General features: G+C 35.3%; 1 protein-coding gene across 15 annotated transcripts in view; it reads left to right on the top strand.

Moving 5' to 3' along the window:
- LOC149303239 (homeobox protein Meis1-like) overlaps positions 1-26,985 on the top strand; it is an 83,966-nt gene that overhangs the window by 21,953 nt on the left and 35,028 nt on the right. For 13 of the 15 annotated variants that reach the window (XM_089481661.1, XM_089481662.1, XM_089481660.1 and 10 more), the window contains 2 exons: positions 2,650-2,761; positions 22,629-22,774. In XM_089481661.1, the coding sequence (XP_089337787.1) occupies positions 2,650-2,761; positions 22,629-22,774 (258 nt within the window). Of the gene's footprint in view, positions 1-414; positions 421-2,649; positions 2,762-22,628; positions 22,775-26,985 lie in introns of all 15 variants that reach the window. The other 2 variants (XM_089481659.1, XM_089481663.1) reach the window with 1 other exon arrangement.

The following is a 26,985-nucleotide window of genomic DNA, read 5'->3' as shown; positions in this document are numbered from 1 at the left end:
TCAGAGTGCCAGACTGGTGCAGGTTCTTCAAGGGTTAATCAGTGAACCTAAATGATATTTCTTATCAGTTTTTACTGACAAATCCCTATTACACTGAAACAATTTTTTGCCTTATTAAAGCGTTTTGTTAACATAAATAAGAATAAAACCTAATGCAGTAACAAAAAAAAAATCTTGATTGTTTTATAGATTTTTTATAAATCCCTATTAAACATCTGCCACTGAAATATAATATTAAAAAAAAAGGAAAAAAAATAGCTATATTAGCTATATTTTTGTGCTATTTCTGTTAGATACCAGAATTAAACGTATGGGTTAAGTGAGTGTTACACACAATTTTGATAAACTGAGGTGGAATTCAACATTTCTTGCATGAGTGCCTGTATAATGTGGCAATAGCTGTGAGAAAAGAAGAACCCAGCATCTAAGACCAAACACAATGAAAATGCAATGAATCGGAATGCCTCACAGATCATAGCAGAATCAGAATTTCCAGCAAGGAAAATCTTTTCATGGTGAATTAAGTGGTGGAGGAAGAAAAATGGTGATGAAAAAAGAAAAAGGTAGGCACAGATCAGAAACACCAGGCTCAGGGCTCACTGCTAAAGATTTAAGAACCTTAGCTAACACTGTGCAGAATAGAATGTGGAAAATTGAATTTACTCAACAATTAAGCACTGAATTAATCTACACCTCCACTCAATAGAAACGTATGTGTGTGAGTGAAGGGGAATGGGACAAAGCTGCATAAATCAGCAGAGCTCATTAAAAATAGTGAATGCAGCATGTTTGTTGTCTTAGGAGATAGCACCGTTTACTCTAAAATGGTACATTTTTGTAGTTTAATGCCACTTTCATACGATTAATCAACACTTTTATTTTAAAAAGTGGGCGTCTGCACTTTATTTAGCTTGTTATCTCCAGATTCTCTGATAATTACAATTCAGATTGCCAGTTGACAATAACAGTTAAGGGCTAACATATATAGACAGAGATCCTTGGAGATGTCTCTCCTATGATCTTATGCATCCCTGATCTCCCACGGGTTCCTGCAGCCTCCCACATGCCTTGCTGGTCTTTTGTTCAATTACAGTTAATGCAATAGTTTGCCATTTTCTTCATCTAATTATATTTTCAAGTGGGATTTGTAGCACATAGAAAAACATCCTTTTTACATGTTGAGGCATCAGGGCTTTGTGCCTGGTATTGTCTGTCCCCTGGGTGCTGTACCATTCTATCTGCAGTGCTCTGAATAAACAAGTCCCCCTTTTCAAGCTGCAGTTGTACAAACTGAAAATGTATGCATTAACTGTTTGGGTTCTAAGCATGTGTTCCAGATTACCCCTTACGGCATACCTCTGGCATGCTGAAGAGTGCATATTTCTTAAAAGCATTTTTTTCTTTACAGTTCACACATCTTTCTACCAGTCACTGAATCATAAATACAATTGACATTGTTTAGTTTACTCGCGATATCTTTTTTTTTTTTTTTCTTCTTCTTTTCAGTGAATTTTTTTTCTTGGCACGATATCCAAACATAAATATTGAGATGGCTAAGGCAGGTCAACATTAAAAAAAATATATATATATAGTGTTTGAACACGGTACTATTTTGAGGATTTGGGGAGTGCTGAAGTGTGGAAAATGCCACCTGGTCCATCTTCTACAATTGTTCCTTGAAAATCCTTTAAGGGGTTTTCAAATGTGGAACCACTCACCGATGTCTCTTTGACGTAGAAAAAAGCTTTATTTATATGGTATAATCCCCAGCAAGTTTTATTAAATAAGAGGGTCCTTTTGCCATGGCTGGGAAGAATAAAGCACGGTAGCAGCAGTAGTCTAGTTCATGCAGAAGAAGAACTATTTCATTATGCATGCAAGTCCGTGTAGGATGACCAACCGAGTCACTTAGATGTTTTTAAAAGCTAGCACTAAAAGCTAATTAAAATCTTTTCTAGTGATAAAAGAAGATTTGGGAGGAGTGTTGCTGTGATTGTTTTCTCTAAGAATTTAATTTACAGCCAATTTTTTCTATCTGAATGATACTTTCAAATTCACCCAGTGATAAGAACTAACATCTGTTTTCTGTTCAATAGTACAAGGGGGCTCTGCATGGGGCTGAGTGTACACAGAACATGTGAAACCATTGTTGGATTCTTTCCTTTTTTCTCCCAATGTCTAACCCATTTGCCACATACCACCCGGCAAACAGCTGACATACAGGTTATTATACGCCGAGGCCCAATTGTCTCCGAATCTTTGAAGCTCCTCTACGCTTGTCTCCTATGATGTATCAAAAGCTGAGAGTATATAAACTGTAGAATCCAAGACCACTTGCATTTTGCATTTGCAGAGTAACAGACTGTCATGCCAGAGGGTTTGCTCCAGCTAAATATATAATCAGAATCTAGCAGCAGTTCTTTGCTCCTTTGCCGAAATGTTTCTTTTTTCAATGGTAATTCAGCGTGCAATTACGAGGGATCCATGTAGTTTAGTTTAGTGAAAGAAACTAATGGAGACCCGTTTGGCAGCTTTCCTCTAAATTTGCACATTAAATTGGTTCTTGTTAAATATATGCAACAGAAACATTTAAACAGAGTTTCTCGCTTATTGTGTTTCACTGAATATTATGCTTGTTTTTTTTTGCAGCCTTCCTGGAGCAGAGACCATGATGATACAGCATCGACACGTTCAGGAGGTACGCCTGGGCCTTCAAGTGGGGGACATACGTCGCATAGTGGGGATAACAGCAGTGAACAAGGTAGGACTCTTGGCTTTAAGTGCATTCTATGCTCTATATTATAAGCCTATAATAATTCAGCCTGAGGTCAACCATGTGTATTCATAGAACCATGGGAGTAGAATTAACCCAATGAGTCTCATATGAAAGCGCTGATTTACTCTACCTGAATAATATCAGTTTCAATGGTTGTTGATTAAAGGAAGTCAATAGGTAAACTATTACTGATGTTACATATATATTTAATAAACAAAAAAAATAATAATATCCCAATTTATTACATTTCAATTATTTATCAGGACTTTTTATGACTTGGCATAATCTATGATTCAGCACGGCCCATGTTTTTGTATGTCATGACAATTTTTAATTATAGCGGAGAGTTCATTAAATTGCTGTGAATTGCTTGGTGTCATCTATGGTCACAAAATTGATTACATGGGGAAAAAAGAACCATCTTCCTAAATGTGGTATTGGTAAAATGGTGAAGTTATCTCGCTAGTTGTTTTAAGGGCCAGGAAGAGTATGTGGGTATGAAAGAATATTTAATACAGTAATAATGTTAACATTAGAAATTATATTTTGGGAGCCTTTGTTCTTGTTTTGGTCGGGAAGACTTAATAATTTGATTAAGAAGGGCATGTCGTATGTCTTGCCATATTTATATTGAAAGGTTTAATGAACCACAAATGGTGTGCTCCTATTAAGTTGGTGTTGAAGAACATTTTGACTTTTTCTGAGCTGCATCTCCTGTAAGGTTTTTCAGAAGTCAGCAGGAGTCAGTGTATGAACAGTAGTTGGCTAAATATTTCCGCCATGAGTTCAGCCTCCTTGGCACTTCAAGGCTTTGCAATCATTAAGTCTGCACGGCATGGGAATCAGTCTGCGCATGGAGCTAACCTTTGGGCCTCAGGGTGGCCTCTGGGAGATTTTGCTTTACAGTCTAAGATGCCTCTTACGCATATTTGCATGCTCTGCTAGTTTAGCTACCCTGCGATCTCAACATTAGCAGATCTTGAGCACTTGTGTTTAGTTTGTGAATGCTTAGTATATTTACAAATATTAAATGTTCAATTGTGTCCCCTTACATGGATTATCACAGGATTATGTGTAAAAAACCCCCAAAAAACTATAAAAATATAGTTCAGTAATCTGGTTGGATATTTGTCCAGGTTTAAAATGATGATCCCACTCACTGTCGGCAATCCCAAATAAAAAAAAGCAAAACTAGAAATAGCTATTATTATTTTCAATCAATGTAATTCCTTAATATAGCTCAGCAAACACATACATATATTATCTTCAAAGTTATAATTGACCTCAAACAATTTGTGTTTTTAGACTGTAAATTTATTGAAAATAATCACGGATAAAGAATTTGATACACAATTGAAAGTATTTTTTTTATAAGCTACGAAAAAAGACATAGTAGCGGGTTCTACACACCTCCTTGCTCAAAGGGGGGATACAGTCTGGAAACATTTACTTTCTTTTTAGCATTAACGAAACCAACATGATAGCGATCCATCGTGCCACATGCTCATAGACCTGCTTGACACTGTAGAGAGACTGGCATAGTATTTATTTAATGTTTTACTGACATATAGGAAGGTAAGCAATTTAACTAAATAAAAAAAAATAGATGGTCTCAAGAAATATAAGTGAAGGGTCCAGTTCTTTACAAACATGCTTCCCAATTGAACAGATACCATGATTACATGCTCCAGGGAGATGTAATGGCCAGTCCTCGGGCTACAACACCCATTACTCTTTACTAGATTTTAGGGGTTACGGAGGGGTTGTTTTATTGGGATGAGGATGCATACCCTTCAATCCAAAAGTAATAACAATGCAATATCACTTTAAATCTAACTAGGTTCCATTAAAAGAACTATGCTATTCTGTGTAATAGTGATAAATATGCATCAATTATTAACATTTTATTACATATAGTAGTAAATGGGGAGTGTCACTTTCTGCCATTATGCAAAGGGTACCAGTTAATGCAGGGCCACCTGAAAATATTATGCAGAGTGATGACCTGGAATCATTACCTACTTTTATGCAATAAAACATATTAAAGTATGTTAATACTTTATATATGATGCTATTATACATTTAAAGGGGCACTTTGCTTTCCGACATGTGATATACTGTATACAGTAACATTGTATTAAGCTAATACATTTTAAGTTTTTCTTTAATGTTGCTAGGGGGCATTCCGTATATATGTATCTACAAATATGACACAGTCATTGGGTAAACATATTTAGTTCATGTTTTGAATTCCAGTAGGCACAGCAAATTTCACATACTATTGAAGGGAGTCTCAAGGTAGCTGTTTCGAGCCTGGGAAGCTAGCACATAGAACTGGACGAAGGGGGTTGGTGAAGGACCACATTATGTTCCAGATGACTGAGCAACGATTTATATAGCTGCTCTCTTCCCTTTTTTTTTTTTTTACATTAACATGAAAAGTAATAACTGCAGAGGGCAGGGCAGCTCGCTGTCTGATGGCAAATGTGATAGGTTGAAGAGAGCTTGCTGATTGGACGTCTTAATGAGCCCATTTTGCGCAGCGTTTGGGATGTAGTTCCCCTTGACCTTTGCCCTTTATTGACCAAGCTGACACTTCATTTTTCACATACTTCCAATTATAGTGAAGCTTAACTCTTGCCCTGCCTTCCTTATTCCTTTCTTTTTTTTATTATGGACAACTTTAGAATGGTTGAAAGGCCACAGAAACGCTTTAATTTGAAAAACTAGCATTTCAGGTTTAGAATGTAAAATGAAACTGCTGCTAAATTTGCGCTTACCAGCCCTACTTGTCGAACAAACAAGATTTCTTGAGTTATTTTTACTTGAGAAATGAAAGCTATTTCAATTCATATAAATAGACAATCTCATAGACATCTTTACCCTATAATTTATTTAAAACATTTTTTTTTTCAATTATATAGCAAGTAAATCCCGCCATTGTACATCCTCTAAATTATAAACAAGATCTGCATAAATTGTTGGCGCTATATGTATAATTATCTAATTGACTCTGCTCCAAAAATATTCCAGTCTATTCTATAGAATTGCACACTGCCCTGGCACTTAGTGCCGAAGAGGCGATCAACCCATTTTTGGGTTTAAAGTGTTAAGAGGGGTAAAACAAAAGTGCCCTCTGATAGTTACATTTAGAAAAAGTGTGTCTCAGATGTGCTTTCACTGTCTGTAGTCCATCAGAGCTGGTGCTTGTTTTAAAGGTCTGGCATTCTGGCATACTAAATAGCGTGACATATTTTTACTATAATATGGAAATGAAAGGATATGCAAAATGGCAGACAGAAGTTCTATCTTTTTTAGTAAGGTGACCTCTGTTACCAAGTAACTGCTTTACTTATGAGCTTATTAAAAACTCAACAAAAAAATTAGCTTTTCATACTTCACAGGCATTGATGTGAAAATGAGCAGTCCTGTGAGTAGTTTTCTTGATCATTTTTAGAACAATTGATTAACTAAAGAGCTGCTGTCATTAGTTGACATTGACTGATAGCAATTTGTCACAAGCTTGGAAGGTCATCCAGATAGCAGAGGCTTTGCCTTGTCTTTGATTGACCTTTACAGATTTTACCGATGCCATTATCATGCGGTTGTTTTAGGCTTAATACCACCCTCATCTGAAAGAGACTGGACATCAGTCAACATGACTATGGATGTATTGTCATGCTGAACGCAATTTAAACCTTGTATAAGATAAATATTTAAACTTGTGCGGATATTAAAATGTTGGGGGAATTTTTTTTCATAGACCGCAAAGAGGTGAGACAACGGGGCATTGTACAAAAATCCAAGCAATTTCTCGTACATACACATAAACCTTTTTAATATTTGCCAGTTTCATAGAGGAAAAAAACAGATTCTGATGAGTCCATTGCATTTGCTATGATCATTAACATAAAATATTGTGCCTGCAAATTAAAAAGTCAAAAACTAGTTATTTTGGGATTTCAGTTTCTAGAGCAGTATGGAGAGGTTTTCATGATTTCGGATGACATGCTTTGGATGTTTTTTAAGGAAATTAAAACACAGCAAAAGGTGTCAAGTTCTCAGACAGACTGGGGATCCTGCAAATGGAAGGCCAGATGGTCATCATTATTTGAATTCACTCTGCTTATCTGCTGTTGTTTGTAAGCCGAGTTTAGTTGTTTAGCCGAGTTTAGATGTTGGACATAGCAAACTTGATGTCCTTCTCTGAAATGTAATTGTTATCACTCAATGGCTTTTGATCTATGCTGATCGGTGAACCCAAAATCATCTGGATTGTGTAGATATGTATTGTGATTGTATGGCGTTATGTGAAAATTCTGTTTCCTCTTTTGAAAGGAAGAGATATAACATTGGCGTCTTTTCTTCTATGTTCCATTGCTGTTTGATTTATAACCCATGTGACTCTAAATGCAAGGGGCGATGTACTTCTAACTGAGAATTATTAACTATACAATGACGAGGATATGGTCTCAAAACTAGGAACTAAATAAATTACAGAACAAGATAAGCTGAAGAGCATGAGAAAAAAAGTAAAGCTAACCATTAAACTTGGAAGGCACTGTTTGTGAAATTTCCTATGTACTTTTTTTTATCATTTTCTCCAGAAATGTTGAGTTGAAGAGTTGATGCATATATATGTATATATATATATATATATGTATATATATATATATATATATATATGTATATATATATATATATATATATATATATATATATATATTTATATTACTGTGGGTTGGAGGAGGTATATATGAAGAATTCCGGTTTTCAAAGCTAAACTTAAACCATATACCATTTATATTCACATATATATCCTGTTATTTGATTATACTAATATTTTGATATCATTGTTCTAAAATATAATGTTCTGTCTAATAGTAGGGCCAATGCCATTGTAGCTAATTTCTATTTGTTTCTTTTTCTTTTATCGCATATATGTTTTCTATATAGTGCGTTAAATTTGTCAGTTATTTCTGAAAAGTGGCGTCTTTTGATTAAAAATTAAATAAGTGTAAGTGAGTGAATATAGCTGATCTCCTGAACATCTTAGCCCTTGTTATTTATATGGTATATGTGTTTGTATCATTATCATTTATTTGCATGTCATTATGTGCTGAATCTGAACTCCATCTGCCCTTATTAAATCTTCCTTATATGTAGAACTGCGTTGAGCTTAATAGTATTGTCAATTCTGCATATTGCCAATTTTAATGTTAGTTTTCACCCTCCGCCTTAGTGATACGAGATCTGCTGGTGCTCTATAAGTAAAGTGTAATGTAAAAGTGTAATTACACCATTTTATGCACTATATATAGTTAAAAATCTAACTAAAATATTTTGTCATCTCTATGGTCTTTGGTCTTGATTTCATTTTTTAATATAATTTCCATAGATTATAATTAAGTAAGTAAGGTAAAATGCACTTAATTTGTAGAAATAAAAATCTGTACTTTAATATTTTTTTCTTAATGTGGCTTCTAGGTTTTTAATGAGGTCTCATGGTTTTTAACCAACCAAAGCTTTTTTTTGTAATGATTTAAAGCAAAACTTGGTTGAAAGTCCCTTTTTTTCTCGCTTCCTTTGACAGACATCTGGGGTTGACAAGCGGTTTTAGCGTAGATTTTCTCACCTTCATTTCTATGGCGCTGGGAATGGTTTGGAAGCATTCATTCAAAATTGACAGGCGATTGCTTCCATAAACGAATGCACATCCAAGAGGATTGTTTGATTACCATGCAATTGCATCCCCTTCTGTGATAACAAGTCACCTGTTCCCAGAGAGCAGTTGACAGTCCTTACGTTTATTGCCCAATTGAATGTCAGTAGCAATTGCAGCTAAAGATAAACAAAACTGCAAGTACTTATTGACCTTGACTTCTCCCTACATGATATTGTACTTGATGGTTCTATTACTGTTAAGCTGATAAGAGTTATAAACAGTAGTTTAAGGAAAATGTTTTTATTCCCAGAGGAAAATACCATATTGCTGTGGGAAATGGCAACTGTCTGACGCCCTTTGCCAAATTTGCTTACTTCACCTTCCTTTCCGCTGTGGGAAAACGAAAAGAAAGTGTCCATTTATTGCCACTAATGTCATATGTATGTGTACGTAAACAAGGGGCTCTTCTAATCTACAGTTTGCACAGCTACTAGAATTTGGATACGAAAGACGGAAATTTGAAGCATTTTGCTTGTGAATGCACTGAATAGGACGCACGCTGCATTTCGGTTCAAAATTAAAAAACCTAACCTAAGACCTATTAGAGAAATAAAAAAATGCTTGAGATGCAGTAGCGTACTGTGGCCTAGGCCAATTAGGCCTTGGACGGCATGTCCAGAGGGCAGTCCCCCAGTCGCAAATGTATAATAAGAGAATGTATAATATTGCAATATCAGTTTAACTATTTTACAAGTTTTCTACCTTTGTGTGATCTATTATGAAAAGAAAGCATGCAGACATCAAAAATGCACACAAGTGATCAAATTAGACAACACGCGTGAGCATCACAGGAACATAGCACGTTAAGTTGCTTACTATTTAATAGTCCTTACTTAGTAGCTAGTTGCTAATTAACCTTTAATGTTCAGGTTTTTAGAAATAACAAAACCCCCAAAATAATAATAATAATAAATAATAAGACTCAAGCCTACAAAATAACATAAGGCATCGCTTCTGCTGTTCAGTTTGTTTGAGTGCTATTGTATAATATACTGTTTTCATCTGCTATTTAATTACCCATAAGTAACAGCAGGAAGAAAACCATTATCACCTTTCACGTTCTTAACCCATTACTTTGTGTTCCTGCGCGTACAACTGCTACGTTTAGTGGGATTAAACATTCTAGAATGTTAACAAAGTAGGAAATGAGCAAGTACACTGGTATGATAAATCTTGTAAATTCAGAATATGGCTTTCTAGTCTATTTTTTGGTATCCTAACAGTTTGGGATAAAAGAGGGGTTTAAAATTTAATTGGCTGACCACAGAAGTGGTATTCCTCCAGTGTGGGCTTTTAAGCATTATACAAACAGCCTCTATTAACACCAGACTAATGAATTGTTAATTTGGACAGCAGTCGCTACTGCATAAACTGCATTGTGTTAGCGTGTCTTTGTGGACGTTGTAAAGTTTCTTGTATATTTATGAAGTCGAGAAGTCTGCTGTATTTTTCCTATCATTTATTAACTATTAAGTCACCACCAAATGGCAGTAATTAGTAGGCACCTAAGAAGTGCAAGGTAAACAGCATGTGATGAATTGTGTTGGTAAGTTAGTGTTAAGTGTTGTTGGATTGTTGTGACTTTTCATTAGTTCCTCTCTAATTTACAGGATGGCCGAACTGAATAAACAACCTTGTAAGGCAGAAAATACCATACATTGTGTTGTTGCTTGTTCATAAAGGCTTGTTTAACTTGTTTTATGGGAGAAAAAGACTCCTTCATTCTGAACATGATGTCAACATTTTCCTATTGCATCAGAATTTGCACAGTACACAGAAAATATATTGTTTAGCTTTCCCACACTTGGCATAGTTTTGTCGTAGGTTCCACAACATGTATATATATATATATCTATATACACTATAATTTCTTAATAAGAACTAACCTATATCTTGCTTATTTACATATAAACATAATCATGTAATAATAATGTTTTTATTTAAAACATGTTTCCATAACATAAAATCCCCACTAATATGAATATGGAAATTATTGTTTTTTGTTAAATAAATTCTTTTCTTTAACCATGAGGTCCTGTAAATTGCCCTTTTATACAATGTCCTTCGACCAGGGGCCACAACGTACCCATAATGATGGTACTTGATGTTCACACCTAACAGCCAATGTTTTTTGTGAAGACAAGGGATCTGGCAGTATGTCCCTAGGTATATGCAACCAACTAACAGGTAATTGTATGCTCTTTTAAAACCAGAGTTGGAGGACAAAATTTGATTTCTATGAAATCAATAATTTGGACAGATATTTAGACACTCAAACAAGAAAATAACATCTGAGAGCATAAAGTTTGAGTGAAAATGTGCTTCTTGGGTCCTTCAGTATTCAGCCTATAATACTCTTAGCACAGTAAAAAAGGAAACCTGTCAAGAATTATTCTTTTATTATTAACATTACAACCAGAGTCATGTGGAGAGCGGCAAAGATGTTGAACTAATTTTAGCTTACAAGAAGATGAAGATAACTTCCCACTATGGTTATGCCATATGCTATCCTGGTGATAGTATTCAAGTGTAAAATATTCAACAGAGACACATTGTTTGAGCAGCTAAGAGCTGGAGAAGGAAATTTCTGCACAGTAAGATTATATAAAATAATATAGTTGCAGAAGTCTCAAGTAACATCAAATTAAATTAACTGGACATATTTTGACCTTGATGCTTTTTATGAGAGCTAACATAATTTGTTTTGCTACATATTTGATTAAATTAAATTTCATTTCTCACATGCATAAAGGAAAATCAATTTTTACAAGAATTGATTATTTTCCTAGAAAAAAAAAATGTTTTTTTAATGTTTAAATCAGTATTAACGGCACACATTGTATGAGATAGTTGAGTAATAAAGATGAACTGAGTTGAATAGCATTCCAAAAGCTTCTTTAAGCAGGCAGATCCATTATGCTTCCATATTTAGAGAACTCAGCTTCTATGGTTTCAGTTAAGAGTCTTTGACCTATTTATTTGTCACCGAGACCACTTCACAGAGAGGGAGTTGTTAGTTCTTGCTAAACTGAGAAAAACCTTGTGTGGACAGAAAAGTATATTTGCAGATGAAACACTCTGTGTTGGAGACCCATTGGAAGCTTTTGTGTTCGCAACTGCTGAAATGATTGACCCGTGAGCGACCTTGGTCAAACAAACCAGACAAGTGAAGAGCCTCCTTTTTGATATAGATACCTGGTTTTGGGGGAGGAAGGTAAAACAAAACAGGAAAAAGAAGAAAGATGGGGGAAAAGTGAAGAACAGATAATGATGGCAGTATTGACCCAGAAACATGAGGTTAAAGGACTCATCACAATGAGAATAAGACACAACATTCAGTAAAGTTACTTTGTGGCTTTAGGGTTTTTGGAGATCTTTGTTCTTGGATAGGAACATAAAAAGGTGTTCTTACAATGGTGAGGACGCGGCAAGTATGCCTTTTAAAGTGTAAGGCGATCTTAGTTACATCTTAACAATATGGACAAATACACCGTTTCCATGATGAAATACGTGATACTTGCTACAGTGAAAGACGTGGCAACAAGAGATGGCAAGATTGCTTATCCCCCACTCTTTGTTTTTGTAAGGTTTGCACAGGAACAAATACCCAAGTAAATACGAGCAGACTTACTTTGCTGGTCCATATCATGGCAGCACACATGCTCACAAGTCAGCTTTGGCAGGAAGTGTCTAAGGTCTGTTTCGTACCATTTCCATTGCATCTTTATCTCTCCTGCGCATTGTTTGTTGCTGAGTACTTTAAACCTCAACTTCCCAACTAAAAGCTTCCTGTAGGCAGCTTTTAAATTTAGGTCCCTCGAAAAAAAAATTGCTGCTGCTTATTAACTATTTTTTGCTTGGAAGGGCAATTTGACCAAAGGCGTAAAGCTTCTCCTGAAATAAACGTTGAGGAGCATTTCTCCCAGACTTTCTATGTATTTGTATTACTGATATATGAAGGGCTGGTAAATATTCCAGGCAATGATAGTTGTCATAGCTCTCTCTGCCTACCTTTCTATATAGAGAGGTACGCAGAGTGAGCGGTGAAAAATGAATTAAACTTTGCTAGTGAAAGCATTATCAGAGGTAAACAAGTATCAGATCCCAACTATAAAACTATCATTATGTATTTAGTTTTTTTGGTTTACAACTGAATAAAGTAACATAGGTGCAATAAGTTCAAACATATTAATATTTAAACACTAAAAATAATTTAGCAGCATTTAATTACTGGTATTATTTATTATTTATTGTTTTATATAGCACCATCAGATTACGCAGCTATGTAGTACTAGATAATATAAGCACCTGCCTGTTGCTTTATGCAAAATTCTGTATTGTATCATAAAGTACATCCGTTTGCAGGAATCTTTAAGGAGCAAGATACAGGACTTTTGTATGGGAGGCTTGATGTATACTTTCTCATCATTATTCTAATTTTATGAATAGCACGCTAATATCCCCCAATCCAAGTTATATATATCTATATGCAAGCATATTAATGAGAACTGAATAATTCCCAAACTTGTACATTCAGCAGACATCTGGTCCATGAACCATTGCACTCTCTGAATCATAGAACGTTTTGTGTACCCTACTACTGCTTCTGATGAATTACAAAATCTTCTTCAGTGAAAGATCATTTTGGAAAATTCACAAACATATATGTAAATGTTTCCATATGTCGCTTGAACTTAATGTGTGAAATTTCATGTGCTTACTTTTAATATGCCGGGGGAAGCAATTTTCCTTTGCACTTCTCTCTTTCCTGCTGTGTCTTGCACAGCAGAGGACAGGCTCCTGCAGAGGAAGATAGGGGTGTAAAAGGAAATTGCTTCCCCCAGCCTGCGGAAAACTGTACACGTAATTTTAGAGCTATTAATATCTCTTATCCAGAGAACGGTATTTCATATATTTGTTTAATATGGGGAAATGTGTATCTTTTCTACATATACACCAGCCTGTTTCCAGCTTGCTGTTCTGGAAAATAAATGCCTCTAGCATGACTGTACTGGTCAGCTTGGGTAAGCTGAATGCATCATAGTTGCTCTTCTGTACTCCCAGGTACAAATAGCTTTGATTTGCAAGCCAGGCAACCAGTGTTTTTAAATCTATGGAATGCAAATGAAGTAAAACGTGCTTCAAGTATTAAGGTTTAAGTAATTCCTCAGCCAATTTTCATTTTAATTTTGTGTTTCATAGTTCCATAAGCCAATGGTAAATGAGCCATAGCAAGTACTACCATTAAATAATGAAATTAGTCAAAGGAACAATCCAGCCCTATTTTAAATGCATACTGGTGTACATTTTGCATGGACGTCAAATCATTTTACTGAATTCAAATTGGTGCAGCCATTCTTTAGTTAACAGAGTTAGAAACATCTGCCATTTCCTCCTCCCCTGGCTGCTTCTACTGAAAGCAGGAAGAGTACTCGAGTATGCTTTCTGCACATGTGCATTAAACAAATACATTGTAATAAAATAAAAAGTAATTGGTATTTTCTCAAAGGATGTTAGTAGTAAAAAAAAGCAAATAGAGTCCTAAAATAACCAGTGTAGGAGAAAATGTTATATTTTTTGCTCCAAAGCAGAAATTAATATAGTTTGCCAATATTTAAAAAAATATTAACGTAAAATATTTTTACGTTAATATAAGACAGTAGTAAAGTCTCATTGTATGTGTTCTCAGGGCTGGTTTAGTACACCAACTACTTCTTGGTACAAAGATAGAGGAAAAATTGTGGATGTAGATTGTTAAAAATGGACAGGGTTTGCCTAGTATTCCTCTGGTATCATGGTAAGTACAAAAACAAAGTACATTAACTCCCTGTTCACTGTAAAGTATACACTACTGAAGTGCTTATGAAAGGACTCTTTATTAGAAACATGCATGTTTGATAGAAGCAATAAGCGCTTTAAGTAGTTCTTCTATAATTATTTTTTCAAATGTTTCCAGTGCTGTTCCGCTGTCTTCAGATGGTTTAATATGAATGTGGCAGAGGTTTATCCGGGTAGGATTAGGGCATTATAAAGATTTTGTTGTTGTTGTTTCTGATGTCATGTTTAGGTATAAATCTTATTTTAGCTGACCAGGTAGAATACTGGTGAAGTATAAAATAAAGTCTGAACCTCACTATATAAATGTTTTTTCTTAATACACTTTAATTACCAAAAATTTAGAGAAAGAAATTAAAACAGAAAGACAATTTTTGGTCAATACACCATTAAGCTTTACTCTTTCACCCCCTACTTGGTAATAACACATTACATCTTCATATTTCCTATTGGATCTGCAGAACGGAAGACTTCTATCTATGTATATAACTATATATATATATATATTGATCCATAATGTATGCATTGGCCGGTGTATTTAAATAATATCCTCATTATCCTCATTAAACTTTCAAACAAAAGGGCTAATTGACTCCTTCTTAAAACGCAAGTTGATGATTAGCATTTACCATCACAAGTAAGCCTTATGAGACCCTACATTGTTTAAGAGAAAGTGGTTTGCTTCAGTATTATTGTAATGATGTCAGATCTCTTTGGTCTTACTGATTTAAATATGTATAGTTCAAAGAAAAAAAAATAGTTAAAAGGCTGGTCATTTTCTTTTTTCTTGCAAGACCAAGGATCTGTTTCCTTTAATTAAAATAGCTCGGCATCTGCTGGCCTGAAAGCCTTCTTTATAAGGAAAACATTTTTGTAAACAGGTAGAGACCTATGTGACCCATTGTGTTAAGTTTACTCAATCTAGAATCAACATTGGAGAGGAAGGGAATTTTGTTGGAGATACTGCTAGGCTGAGGAGGGAGAACCCAATCACTGCAAATACACAGGCTGTTTTCTTAACCATTGTTCCTTATCAGCAGCTGATTAAATGTTAAATGTGGAAGAGACATAAAAAAAACTCGAAGCCCGATGTGCTTCCCTTCCACCAGTGTTTCCATTTTGAAACGGGTTGCATTATATTCTTATTCTCATCAAATGGCCAGCAATAGGGCCTACGTTCTGTTTTGCAAAGGATTTGCTTCCGTGTGTAATTGGTGCAAAAAGTAATAACGTGAAAGTTCTTGTTGTACTTAATTTAATCATGTGTAATTAAATGGGTGCACGGTGCAACAAAAACAGCGTGTCTGACACCCTCAGGGATCCATATAAATTTTACATGTTAAAACAGATACACTCCAAGAAAAAAAAACTGCGACTGAATTATCGTCTTTACGGTTTCTTAGAAAACAACTCATCCTCTCCTCTAAAAAAAATAAAAATATTCAAGTAAAATTGGTGAACACTGAGGCCGTACTGTTTTCACTTTAAGTATTTAGTATACCAGTGTTACATGAAATATCCATGATATATGCCTTTTGATACATTAGTTTGGAATTTGGAATGTCTGATAAGGATAGCCATGCATTGTGGACACTGTGGTTCTGGAAATATGAGTTAATCTCAGTCTGGCAGAAAAAAAGAAAGTGGTCTGTAGATTTTCCAACTTCTGCCCATGATACTGTCTCCAACCTTTTGAGGTATGCGCACCATCCCTGTAGCTGTCGGCTCCAAGCTCTACCCCTTCTCATTCTCCTAAAATGGGCCGATTGGTTCTTATCTGGTTCTCAGATGTTTTTTGGGAGTTTGAGGAATTTCTGGGCTGACCAGTACCAGGTAAAAATGTCCAGTGAACAGATCCGTGGCAAGTTTGAGAACTCACACTACTGCCCAATCCCCAACTCCTGTGTTTTTCTATATACCATAAAGATAAAATCTTTACTATATATAATCATTAGTGAATTACAAATTGGCAGTCCTGTATTTGCTTTTGCCTTGAAAAGAATCAAAAAGTTCCAGTTGAATAAACATTTTAATAAAATGTGATCCTTGCTTCCTCAAGGTAAATAAAAAAAAACTGCATCATCATTTAAAGACATTGAAGTATCCCATAATATATGTTTGGCTATGAACCAAATCAATCATAAACATAATGGATGTAAAGTATGCCATTCCAGAGAGAAAACAATCCATTGGCAACGGAGGAATAATTGATCAGCCGGGGTCATGGCATAGATTTTGGAGGTGTGTGGAGATAGCATGAAAGCACTTGCTAATTACCTATGTAGCCTTTAATAAATATGCTTTTTTACATCCCTGACTGAACACAGATGAGATAATAAAAGACCTGGTGAAACAGAATGCTTACCCGATGACAGCCTATAAACCCACTACAGTTTTGTGAATTTGAATATTTAAGAAATGAAATTCATTTTTGTATTAGTAGAGCCTATATGATGCCCCTCTAGAACCTCGGTCTTCAGTCTTTGAGTGCCATAAAAATTTGTATTTTCCGGATAACACAAGGCATAACTATCTGTTTGCACAGACATTAGAGAAATCCAAAAAACTTTGCAGAATTGTAGACGTCAGTACCTAAATATTTTTTTATTTGCAGACAGTTGTGATGAGCTATTTTTTTCAACACATTTCTATATTTATTATTCTGTTTATTGATTTTACCTATAGTCCTGAAGTTTAAAACATTCCCGGGGCTAGTAAATTGGAACCTACCAATGTCCCTGATATTTGGCCCTTTTATAGAAGAATTTTACAAAAAAAATCCACGCATGGTATTAATTTAGAACAAACAATAATTCAAGTCCTTGTATAAAATATTTACCTCAACCAATGTGTAAAATATAGACTGTTTTCTTAATGACCAATTGGAATTTTATAAGACAAATGCGTACATTGTAAACAGTTCCTTTATAACATAATGAAGGTTTATATATTAATGCTACTATTGGCAAGTGATAAAGCCGCTGCAGTAATTGTAATGGTTGTATGATTTTATGAAAGAAAATTACTGCTCATAAATTTTGCTTACAACAATTTAAACTGGGATACCAGCCAATGTATAAATAAACAAATAAAAGTTCCCACTAAACTCGGAACTTTTGTTTTGTTATGTTTTTAGATATTTTATATAAAAATTGTGAAGAAAAAGTACAATATTATATCCATATGTATAGAAGTATACTTCACTCCTATTGCTGTGGTGTGTTAATCCCAGTTATTTGCTCACTTTTTGGCAATGCTGTGATGTCATTAATTTTAATATAAAGTAAGGTCATGTGTAGAGACTATTTTTACATACAGTCAAGAAATTATTTTTATTTTATATTTTTTATATTTATTTTTATTTTGTCAAACTTTTTTTCAGATTTTTTTGAATGAGTTTTTATTTTTTTTGTTAATTTTTATTTGTTATTGTTATCGTGGTTTTTTTGCTAGCCTTAGTTCAGTCCATTATGTTTTGCAGTGACCATTAAACCAAGGTTTATGTAGTCATATGTGCTTTATTGAGCCTCTGCAGCTGTGCGTGGTCCAAGCCATGCCCCCCCCCCCACGGTGGGCCCCTTTTTGATGGTGAAAATGACTGTGTACCACTTAACTCTTTAACACATTTCACTTTACTGGTTTTAAGCTCCTTTTACAATGTCTTTTAAAAATGCCCTCAGCATGTTAATAGTCCTCTAAGGGATTGCTCCTGCATGGCACTTTCATTCCAAGTATTAAACCCTCTACTTATCCTGTCTTCTTAAACTCTTGACTTTGCTGCGTTTATCTTTTTCAACTTTAGCATATGGATTGTGTTCCGAATATTTATTATATTAGGCCATGCATGAATCAAACAGAGACCGTTAATGATAAAAAGGACACATTCTAGGTGTTTATACCAAAAAGGGCTTTTTGAAAGAACTGTGTACCCTTCCCCCGCATGTCTTAACAAACACAAACATACATGTATACTTCAAAAACCACACATATACACATGCACGCATAAAAAGAACACACAAAATAAACCAGTTGTATAGGAATGATTAAACACACACACATTTAAAAATTTATAAAAAAAATATGTCCCATAAACAAGGACATATACACAATGGAACAGTTTTATGTAGTGATGACAAGACATGCACAAAATGAAGGCTCTTATGCACCGGGAATAAAGCAGAGTGATAATTCTAGAGCACGTTTGTAATTGCGGTTTCAGAATGAAGATAAGTTGTCGAATTTATGAGAGGCAAAGACATTCCTGTACTATACACTGTGTACCAAATCAAGCCTTGTTGCATAGAAACCACTTGGATAATCTTGTTAGCATACATATCTCATTCTTTCCACCGATAAGGAAAATACTGGAAAAAATTGTCATGACCTGGAAATTTTTATTTGTAAAGGTTTGTTGCCCCCTCCCTTCCCTCTTCAGTAAATGCCATTAGACTGTGGGAAGGAAGGTTGTAGGAGGAGGGGGTAGCTTTGACCTGCATGTGTGAGACCCCTGCTGACATGGCCAGTTTGACCCATTGAATGGTTTGAATACTATAAATGCTGCTTTATCCTTTCTTGAAAGGAACAAGATAGCATGTCCTAAATGCCTGGGTGTGCTTAAATAGGCAACTATGGGACGTTTGATTTGAGCGTGTTTGAAATCTGAGCCCCCTGACAGCAAGGGAGGGTTCCATAGGTCACCTGCCTTACTCCGTAGGGATAGACCAGGGTCCCTAAAGGAATTGCCCATACAGAAATTGTAGTACGGATTCCTATCTACTTGCACTGGATCGAGGCTTCTAAAATTTAGTAAAAGCGATTCTCAAATATTAGTTGAAAGAGCAAACGGCCCTGTCTGACAGATTGACTCACCGAGCAAGGGTTTCATAAGGTGGGAGCAGAAGTAGGGAGCTCTACTTGTGCTCATTATGAGCTTGGTGTTCTTTTTTAAACAGTGTCTCGTTGCTGTGCAGAATGCTTGTGCTCCAAGCGGTTTGACAGGCAATGAGTCTGCTTCAGTGATCCTAAATTCTTTTAGACTAATTTGTGAAAGCAGAAAAACAGCTAGCACCTTTTGGAGGCAACGTTCAAAAACTGAAAAAAATCAGGTATTGCCAATTAAAGTGTTATTTCAAACAATCAAATATCAAATCAAATTACTTTTAACTTCTCTGATAATGTCATGCAGTGCCTAAAGTGAAAGACACAGAGAGCTTCTATACAGACGAGATCTGAGTATACCGCACTCATTGAGGGCTCAGACAAAGGTACAGCCAGGCACGTCTGTGCATTGTAATGTTGCATATGTGCAAGCAGAATGCAAGAAAAAAAAAAAAGCCCAGAATAGCCACAGGCCATTTTTAAGAGCCTCTGGCCTCTCAGTCACTGGCCTACTAGTTAATTGCCACACGGGCTTCATGACACATGGGCAGATAACATGACATTTTCAGTTTCTGTCACTAGCAAACGCCACAACGTGGCTTACACTAGTTGCTAAGAAGCTGTCAGAAACCATTAGCGGTTGGCCAAACTTGCCCTATGGCATTTCCTCATGGCATCAGCAAAACAAGCAGAAATCACCCAGTGGAGCCTACTTCTATACTAATGAGGCTGTAAGCCTGTTTATGGACTGGAATCATTCTTATGATTATTTCCACCTTTTCAGTTTGCCTTCATAATTTGCCTTCGTTTGGCAGCAGGGGAAGTCAAGTCTAAGAATGAAGTCACTCCTTAGAATTTTTTTTCCTCTGCAGTTTGTGGCTGTGTCTGACCACTACTACCATGTGGTTTATCCATAGACCTCCAGGTTATTTTAGTGATAACTACACTCCCACAACCCCAACATATCTAAACAATAATGATAATATTTTAAACAAGCCAACCAGTTTTTAAAGGGAATCATATTTCTGCATTTTTCTAGGATCAGCCATTTAACTGACCAAGTAGCCGAATATAAGGGTGCGTCTACATCATACATTTAACTGTCTGCGATTATCAAAACATTCCTTGACAAAATATTCCTCCTCGGTGTTTGCTTTTCTTTTCTCTGTTTCTTTAACTCACGTTGGATAGGAACAAGGTTTATTGTTTTAGGCTTTTCTGAACATGCATCAGTATTTACACTACATTGGAAGCATTTGCTTCCAATGAAAATCTTGTCTTAGATTACCGCTCAGCAGTGTAATTTCCCTCCCAGATGGGAGTAAAGTAGCTGTATTTGCCTAAAAACAGTAGGAAGAACAAACTATGCATTAAGCCCGGGCTGTTTTTGGCTTGACCTAATGATGTAACAGAAACCTTTTATTTGTGATAGGTCATTGCCAGGGATCGAAAGGAGGAGATCTGGCACTGGCTTGAAAGTTTTCTCCATTATATTTACATAAGTCTTCACTTTACAAAATTCTGTTCCTAATGCTTCTGCTTTCATACGGCAGAAATAAACAGGAAGGGTTCTGGTGAGTGTTATACATGGAATGCCGAGAGAGGCCTTCCTCTCCTAATGGAGTATATAATTCAGGTGCCCTTAAGGCATATGCTTTCAGAAATTCTTTTGCCCGAGGTAATGGGAAGCCGAGACTGTTTTAAGGCCTTGATTATCTATTGATGCGAAAAGCTGGATAAAAAGTCATCTCCGTTGGATTGTAGTAGGTATTTCCATAAATAATCAATTAACTTTATTTTTGTTTAATGTTAAGTAGAGTGGATGCTGCCTTGTATATATATTTTTTGCATTTTTTTTTTACAAAGTAGAAGTTATGGTTGAAAAAATGGGACGGGAAATAAGGTTATACCCCCCAAAAAGTCCAAGTGAATTCAAAGTGACTGCTGTTTAATCAACAAATGTATATTGCTTTTCAAACGGTGCCTCTTTAGCATATAAAGCAGATTGGCTCATTGAAATTTTAAATGCAGATGGTCTGGTTCTCGGAGCATGCCTCTTTGATGCAGGTTTAGATTTTCATGGTTTACACAAAAAAATAGGAAGATACAGGCACAGGTTTTTTGCGACCTGTGACTGTACAAGCAATTCTTTTAAGATGAAATAGGTCACTGGAGCCTTAAACCTACAGCACTTTCTCTTTATAAAATTAGCACTAAAATATTTATTTCATATTACCTTTTGCTGTACAAATGAAATACGCTTTAATTAGACATATATTATCTTTATCTGTAGCATACTCAGATATTAGGTGGATTTTTAACTTAATGACCCTTAAGGGGGACAGTTCAAATATTGCAGAATAAATTGTGGTGTGACTTTATCCCATCAATATTCAAAGGGTTAAATTCATCAGCTAGTACACCAACGTCCCAGATATATCAACAAAAGCTCGAATTCAGCTTTTTTTCCCCAGTGTAAACATTGCATGATAAGGTATACACATCCAATAGCAGAGCCCTAAATCATATCGTAAACTTGCATTCTCCAGCCAAGTAAGCAGCACCGACTTTCTACGATGCTTGAGAAACAGATCTGTTCTCATGGACACCGGCTGCTTGCACATTCAGAGGAAGTGGAAATTTGGGATACATTTCAATAATTTCAGTACTTTTAGAGCGTTTAATTATGCAGGGGGTGGTTGTAGGACTACAAAAAAATACCAACAAAGCTTGACCCTATTACTTGCTTATCTCCTTATAGTCTACCATAATTGTAGATGTTTTGAGCTTTGCAGGAATTAAATATTAAAGTGTAACCAAAATGCAATAACTGATTATTAACATTTCTTGTAAATAATGGACTCACGTCTACTGAACATTTCCTCTTATGTGGAAAGGGTACCAAATGTCCGTAAAACACCCTTATGCACGTGGGCATAGGAAGGGTGCAGTATCTCAAAAACCATTCCATGCTTGTCGAGGTTTCAAAATCTTTGTTATTACCGGTATATTAAACCTCGTTTTCTAGCTAATAGAAAAGCTAAATAGGTTAACAATGGTGTCTCTTCAACTAATCGCAAACAAATCACAAAAAATGAGACGACATCACTACTCATATGTGAAAGGTTGCTTTTGTGAAGATTCAGGGGCACCCATGCCAACTAAGAGCTATTACTGCTTGGGAACTGGTGATACAGTCTTCAACAACATGTACTAACAATAACCTAACCTGGTATAATACTGTTTTAAGACAGAAAATCCCTCCATAAAATGATAAAGGTTCTAAAGAGGAAAACCTATTATATGCATTAAAGTCTAAAACCAACTCTCTTTTTTATACTTGCAAATATATAACCGACAAGTGTTTTTCAAGAACTTTAATTTTCATCAAGATTATTATTTGTGTTTTTCTAGGTGATGGTTTGGATAACAGTGTAGCCTCACCCAGCACAGGAGATGATGATGACCCAGACAAGGACAAAAAACGTCATAAAAAGCGGGGTATCTTTCCTAAAGTAGCCACGAACATCATGAGGGCCTGGCTATTTCAACATTTAACAGTAAGTTCTAATACAAGTTACACAAATTAAATTAAGAGAAATTCATATTATTAGTATTTTTTTAATTTTAAAATATCAAACAATAATAGAAATGAAAATGTATGGGTTAGAGACCAACATTAAAAAATGGGCTCTTAGATTTCAGTAAGTGATAAAAAGTGTATTTATCAAGGAGAAAATTGAGACATTTTGCTACAATCACATAATTTGGGGCAACGTCCATGGAAAAAAATATAATGTTTTTATTAATTTTATTATAATTAGCATGTAAACATCAGCAGTAAATTAAAGAGCCATTAACTTTTCAAATTGTATAACAAACTTTACTTGTAATTTAAGTAAGGTTTGTTTCTTAAGTTTCCATGTTCCATTTTTAATCACTGATTAAATCAAACTTACTTGGTATACGTCCTTCGTTGTCAGAGTCAAGTATCCTATATGAATTTTATACTTATTGGCCTGTCAACGCCTGCCCCTTTATATGTTTAAGCCTTATTGAATTCCAGTAATGTGATCCATTTGCAGACAGAAAGCAAAAAATTCAAAAAAGCATAGTAACAAATACTTGTTAAATTATCAAAATACGCAGGAATGTGAAAAAAATGTTAAAGTATATTCACACACACACACACACATATATATATATATATATATGTACATAGAGAGAAGTAAAGTATGCTTGTATGATCACAAGTATCGCAGATATACAGCTGTTTATTTAACCTCATGGTGCATGTTATGTCTCTATTTTCTTACGTTCAAAAGGAAATCGACAATGTGTAATAATTTCTTCCTGTGCTTTCCCCAGTGGCTACTAAAGCATAGTTCATTGTTTGAATTGGTTTTGAGTAGCTCATTGTCTTGTCAGGTATTACTGATTCAATTACGAAGATACTGCATGTGCATAGCGCAGAACAAATGGTTCTTTCATAAAACACGTGCCAGCTATCAAACAAAATTTTGGCTATAAAACTATTTATTTATTTAGAGATTTTATTAGTGTACGTGGATTTCTATTAATATTAATTAATATTTCTGTAATTTCGAATTGATCATATGTAGCATTTGCTAATTCTATGTGCCAGAACTATTTCGTCCCTGTGATATTATTCCTTCTAGTTCTATTAAATGTATTTCTTTATTTTCACAGAATACAAAGCAATGCATATAATAGAATACAATGTAATAAATTGTATAATACGATTTTTATATATGTTATTATTATTATCATTATTATTATAAAATGTATTTATCTAGTTACCTTACATTCCACAGCACTATACACTGTTCTATATTAATATATCTGATGATTGTATAATACATAATCTTCTCAATGTCAAACTCGTATTATCTACATTATTCCGCAATTTTGTATTTTTTTTGAAAACTTGATATTAACTACACAGTCCAACAACGTAGCCTAAGATCTTTCATCTTTTTAAAATAAAAGGTCAGGACATGCTTTATAAAGTTCAGATTTTAAAAAATTAATAATACAAATTCTGTGTGCATATAACACAGAATGCTTGTACAACAACACGAGCTGGATTTACAAGGCTTTTTGAACGAGCTGGAATGCACTACGTGTAATGGTCCAACCATCCAGCTCCTGCACTACATATGTTTGTCTTTTTTTATCTCCAGGACTAAGAATATTAAAACATAGCCGATGCAGCGCCTTCTATTGAAAAGGTGATACCTGACTTGTATAGTGACTGCTAAAAGACTTCAAAACTGGCACAGAACAATCCCTAATAGTAACAATGACCTTCAGGTTACTCATTTCCTGCCTCTTAATGCCCTGTGAGGTTAAATTCAGGTCTTCTTAGCCGCCATGAAATTCTCTCCCCATTTGTCACTATTACTTAGTCGATCAGGGGAGAGTTTCAAATAACTATACATTATGCAGAGCTCTTAATTGACACTACCTGATTTCCAACGTAGTATGATTAAAACCATGCAAAATGCAAATCTGTGCACTTTCATGTCATGCCACATTATGTTTTATTATTTTTGGTATCCTCTTTCCAAAGCCATAAGGAAACCCTTTGATAATTTTTCTGCGGCTTATTTCAATAGAGCTTTCCCAGTTCAGGCACATTCTGCTGCTATTTTCCATAGTAACTGATTCTGTAAACCCAGGACCTTGGTAGGAATGTGTGTACTTTATTGTAACATCACTAGAACAAGCTGTAAACATCTCAGCAGATGTGTGCACGGTTGTGTCTTTTTATATGAATTCTTCTGTACGCATTAAAGAATACAATAACGAGAAACACTACATATATTAAAATTAATATTTAAAAAAGATTACATAGGGACAGACTGTGACAGTGATATCACACGTGGACTTTACCTGCATTATGTGGTGGGACTCACACACCTCCACAAAACATACAGGAATTATAGGCCGCACCCTAAAAGTTTGGCGCTATTTAAAAAAAAAATACATTTTTCTTTTGCATTCCTCAAGAAATGAAACTTTCCCTTGTAGTTCAAACTTATGCAAACAACCCATACACATTGCTGAGCCTACATTTAGAAAGATATTCTTGTCTAACAAAGTTTTTTGCCTTAAAGAGGAAGAATTGCCAGATAAGAATGTTGTTGCACTTATCAATGGGAAGATCAGTTATTACACCCATAGTAGGCATCAGCTTGATGGATCAGCAAAAGAGAATGCCATAGAACCAGCTCCTGGCCTAGTGTGTGCACATGTACAAAGTGTTCTAAATGATGGCATGCTGACATAGCTATGCAGCTTTTCTAATAAACCCATCTAAAACTGCCGTGTATAGAATATCAATATTGTTCCGCGGGAGAGGGCCTTTTCCGCCTTAGCTTGAAGGAACGTTACTGTGACAGTCCCTGGAAAATTACTCCGTTGAGGACTATCTTCCTTCATCCTTCAATGCCACTGATGCCACGTTAAGAGTTGTGTTCTAGCTTGTGAGTCTTGATAGATTGATACATTTTATCGATCAGAATATGCTTTTTTTATATGATAGAAAAAATACTGCTCCAGGGATAAGGTTCTACTGCCTAAAATATTACATTAACATAGCTAAATCTCACCCTGAAATCGAAAGCTCGCCAATACTCTTGAGGGCTTTTAATTTAAGTCTAAACCCTATAATCTTCCTAAATATGGCAATATCCACCTAATTACACAAGAACGTTATCTGGCGCAAATGTGATTAATGGTAATTTTCAAAAACACTCTCTTCCTGATTCCAACCAACGTCCTTAAAGTTTAACTGTTTAGCAAGTCAAGGTGGAAACGAGCAGAAAAGTTTTCTTTACCCACTGCTTACCCTGTTTAAATGTTATTTGCGTTTTGGCTTTTTTCCCCACCTTGTGCACAAACAAAGCAAAAGTGTTTCGAGATTTAAGAGAACCTTTGTAAAGATACACACTGTCACTGATTCCTTTGTTTGAATGGTGTGAGTAGGATCTACAATCGTCCGCCTCATTTAGTAGTATTTTTTTTTCACTTCTTTCTTGTTTAATTTAACAAGAAAACCAGTAGTAAATTAAAGCCGCTGCTCGAAATCCCACCGCGAGCCTGTTTTGCAGTTGGCTCCCCTGTGAAAAGACAATTTGTGAAATTATGTGATAGAGTAATTAGTAGAAACCAGGGCTCCTGATTGTTGCCATGCTTGTGCGATGAGGGCCTGCTAAAGAAAAAAATAAAATTAGATGGAATAACGGATTATTACCCAGGCAAGTTGGCTCAAAGCTTCTTCGTTTATTTGTAAACAGAATATTTAGTGACCACATAGGAAGTTGCTATAATCACCAGCTCGTAAAGAAACCACAGAAGTACTTTTTCGATTTGTACAGAGTGCTCATGTAAAATTTAAGCTGGGAAGCAGCCTCCCTGCTTAATGTAATTAGGATCTAATTTACCACCCTGTGCACACAGATGTAATAATGCGTTCATATTTATTCAGTCTTTAAGCACATTATAGCATACCTCGGTGCAGCAGTTAGCTAGGAGAAACAGGTGTGAACCCTTTTATAATTCATAGTTACATGGCATGCACATTGTATATCCTGGGAAATATTTACCAGAGTCGGAACAAAAACAATGTCTTTTGTACAAACGATAATTGACAGTTACCCCCTTTATGGGCTCATGTATTTCTCAATGGTTAAGTAAAGCAAATGCAAGAAAAAAATCAATAGGCTTTGCAGAGTCTTGGATGTGC

Source organism: Sceloporus occidentalis, unplaced genomic scaffold, assembly GCF_023333645.1.
Source record: "Sceloporus occidentalis isolate IW3139 unplaced genomic scaffold, rSceOcc1.0.p SCAF_15, whole genome shotgun sequence".
NCBI classification, from domain to species: Eukaryota; Metazoa; Chordata; class Lepidosauria; order Squamata; family Phrynosomatidae; genus Sceloporus; species Sceloporus occidentalis.
The sequence above is the reverse complement of the archived record's forward strand: the minus strand, read 5'-3'. Positions and strand labels throughout refer to the sequence as shown.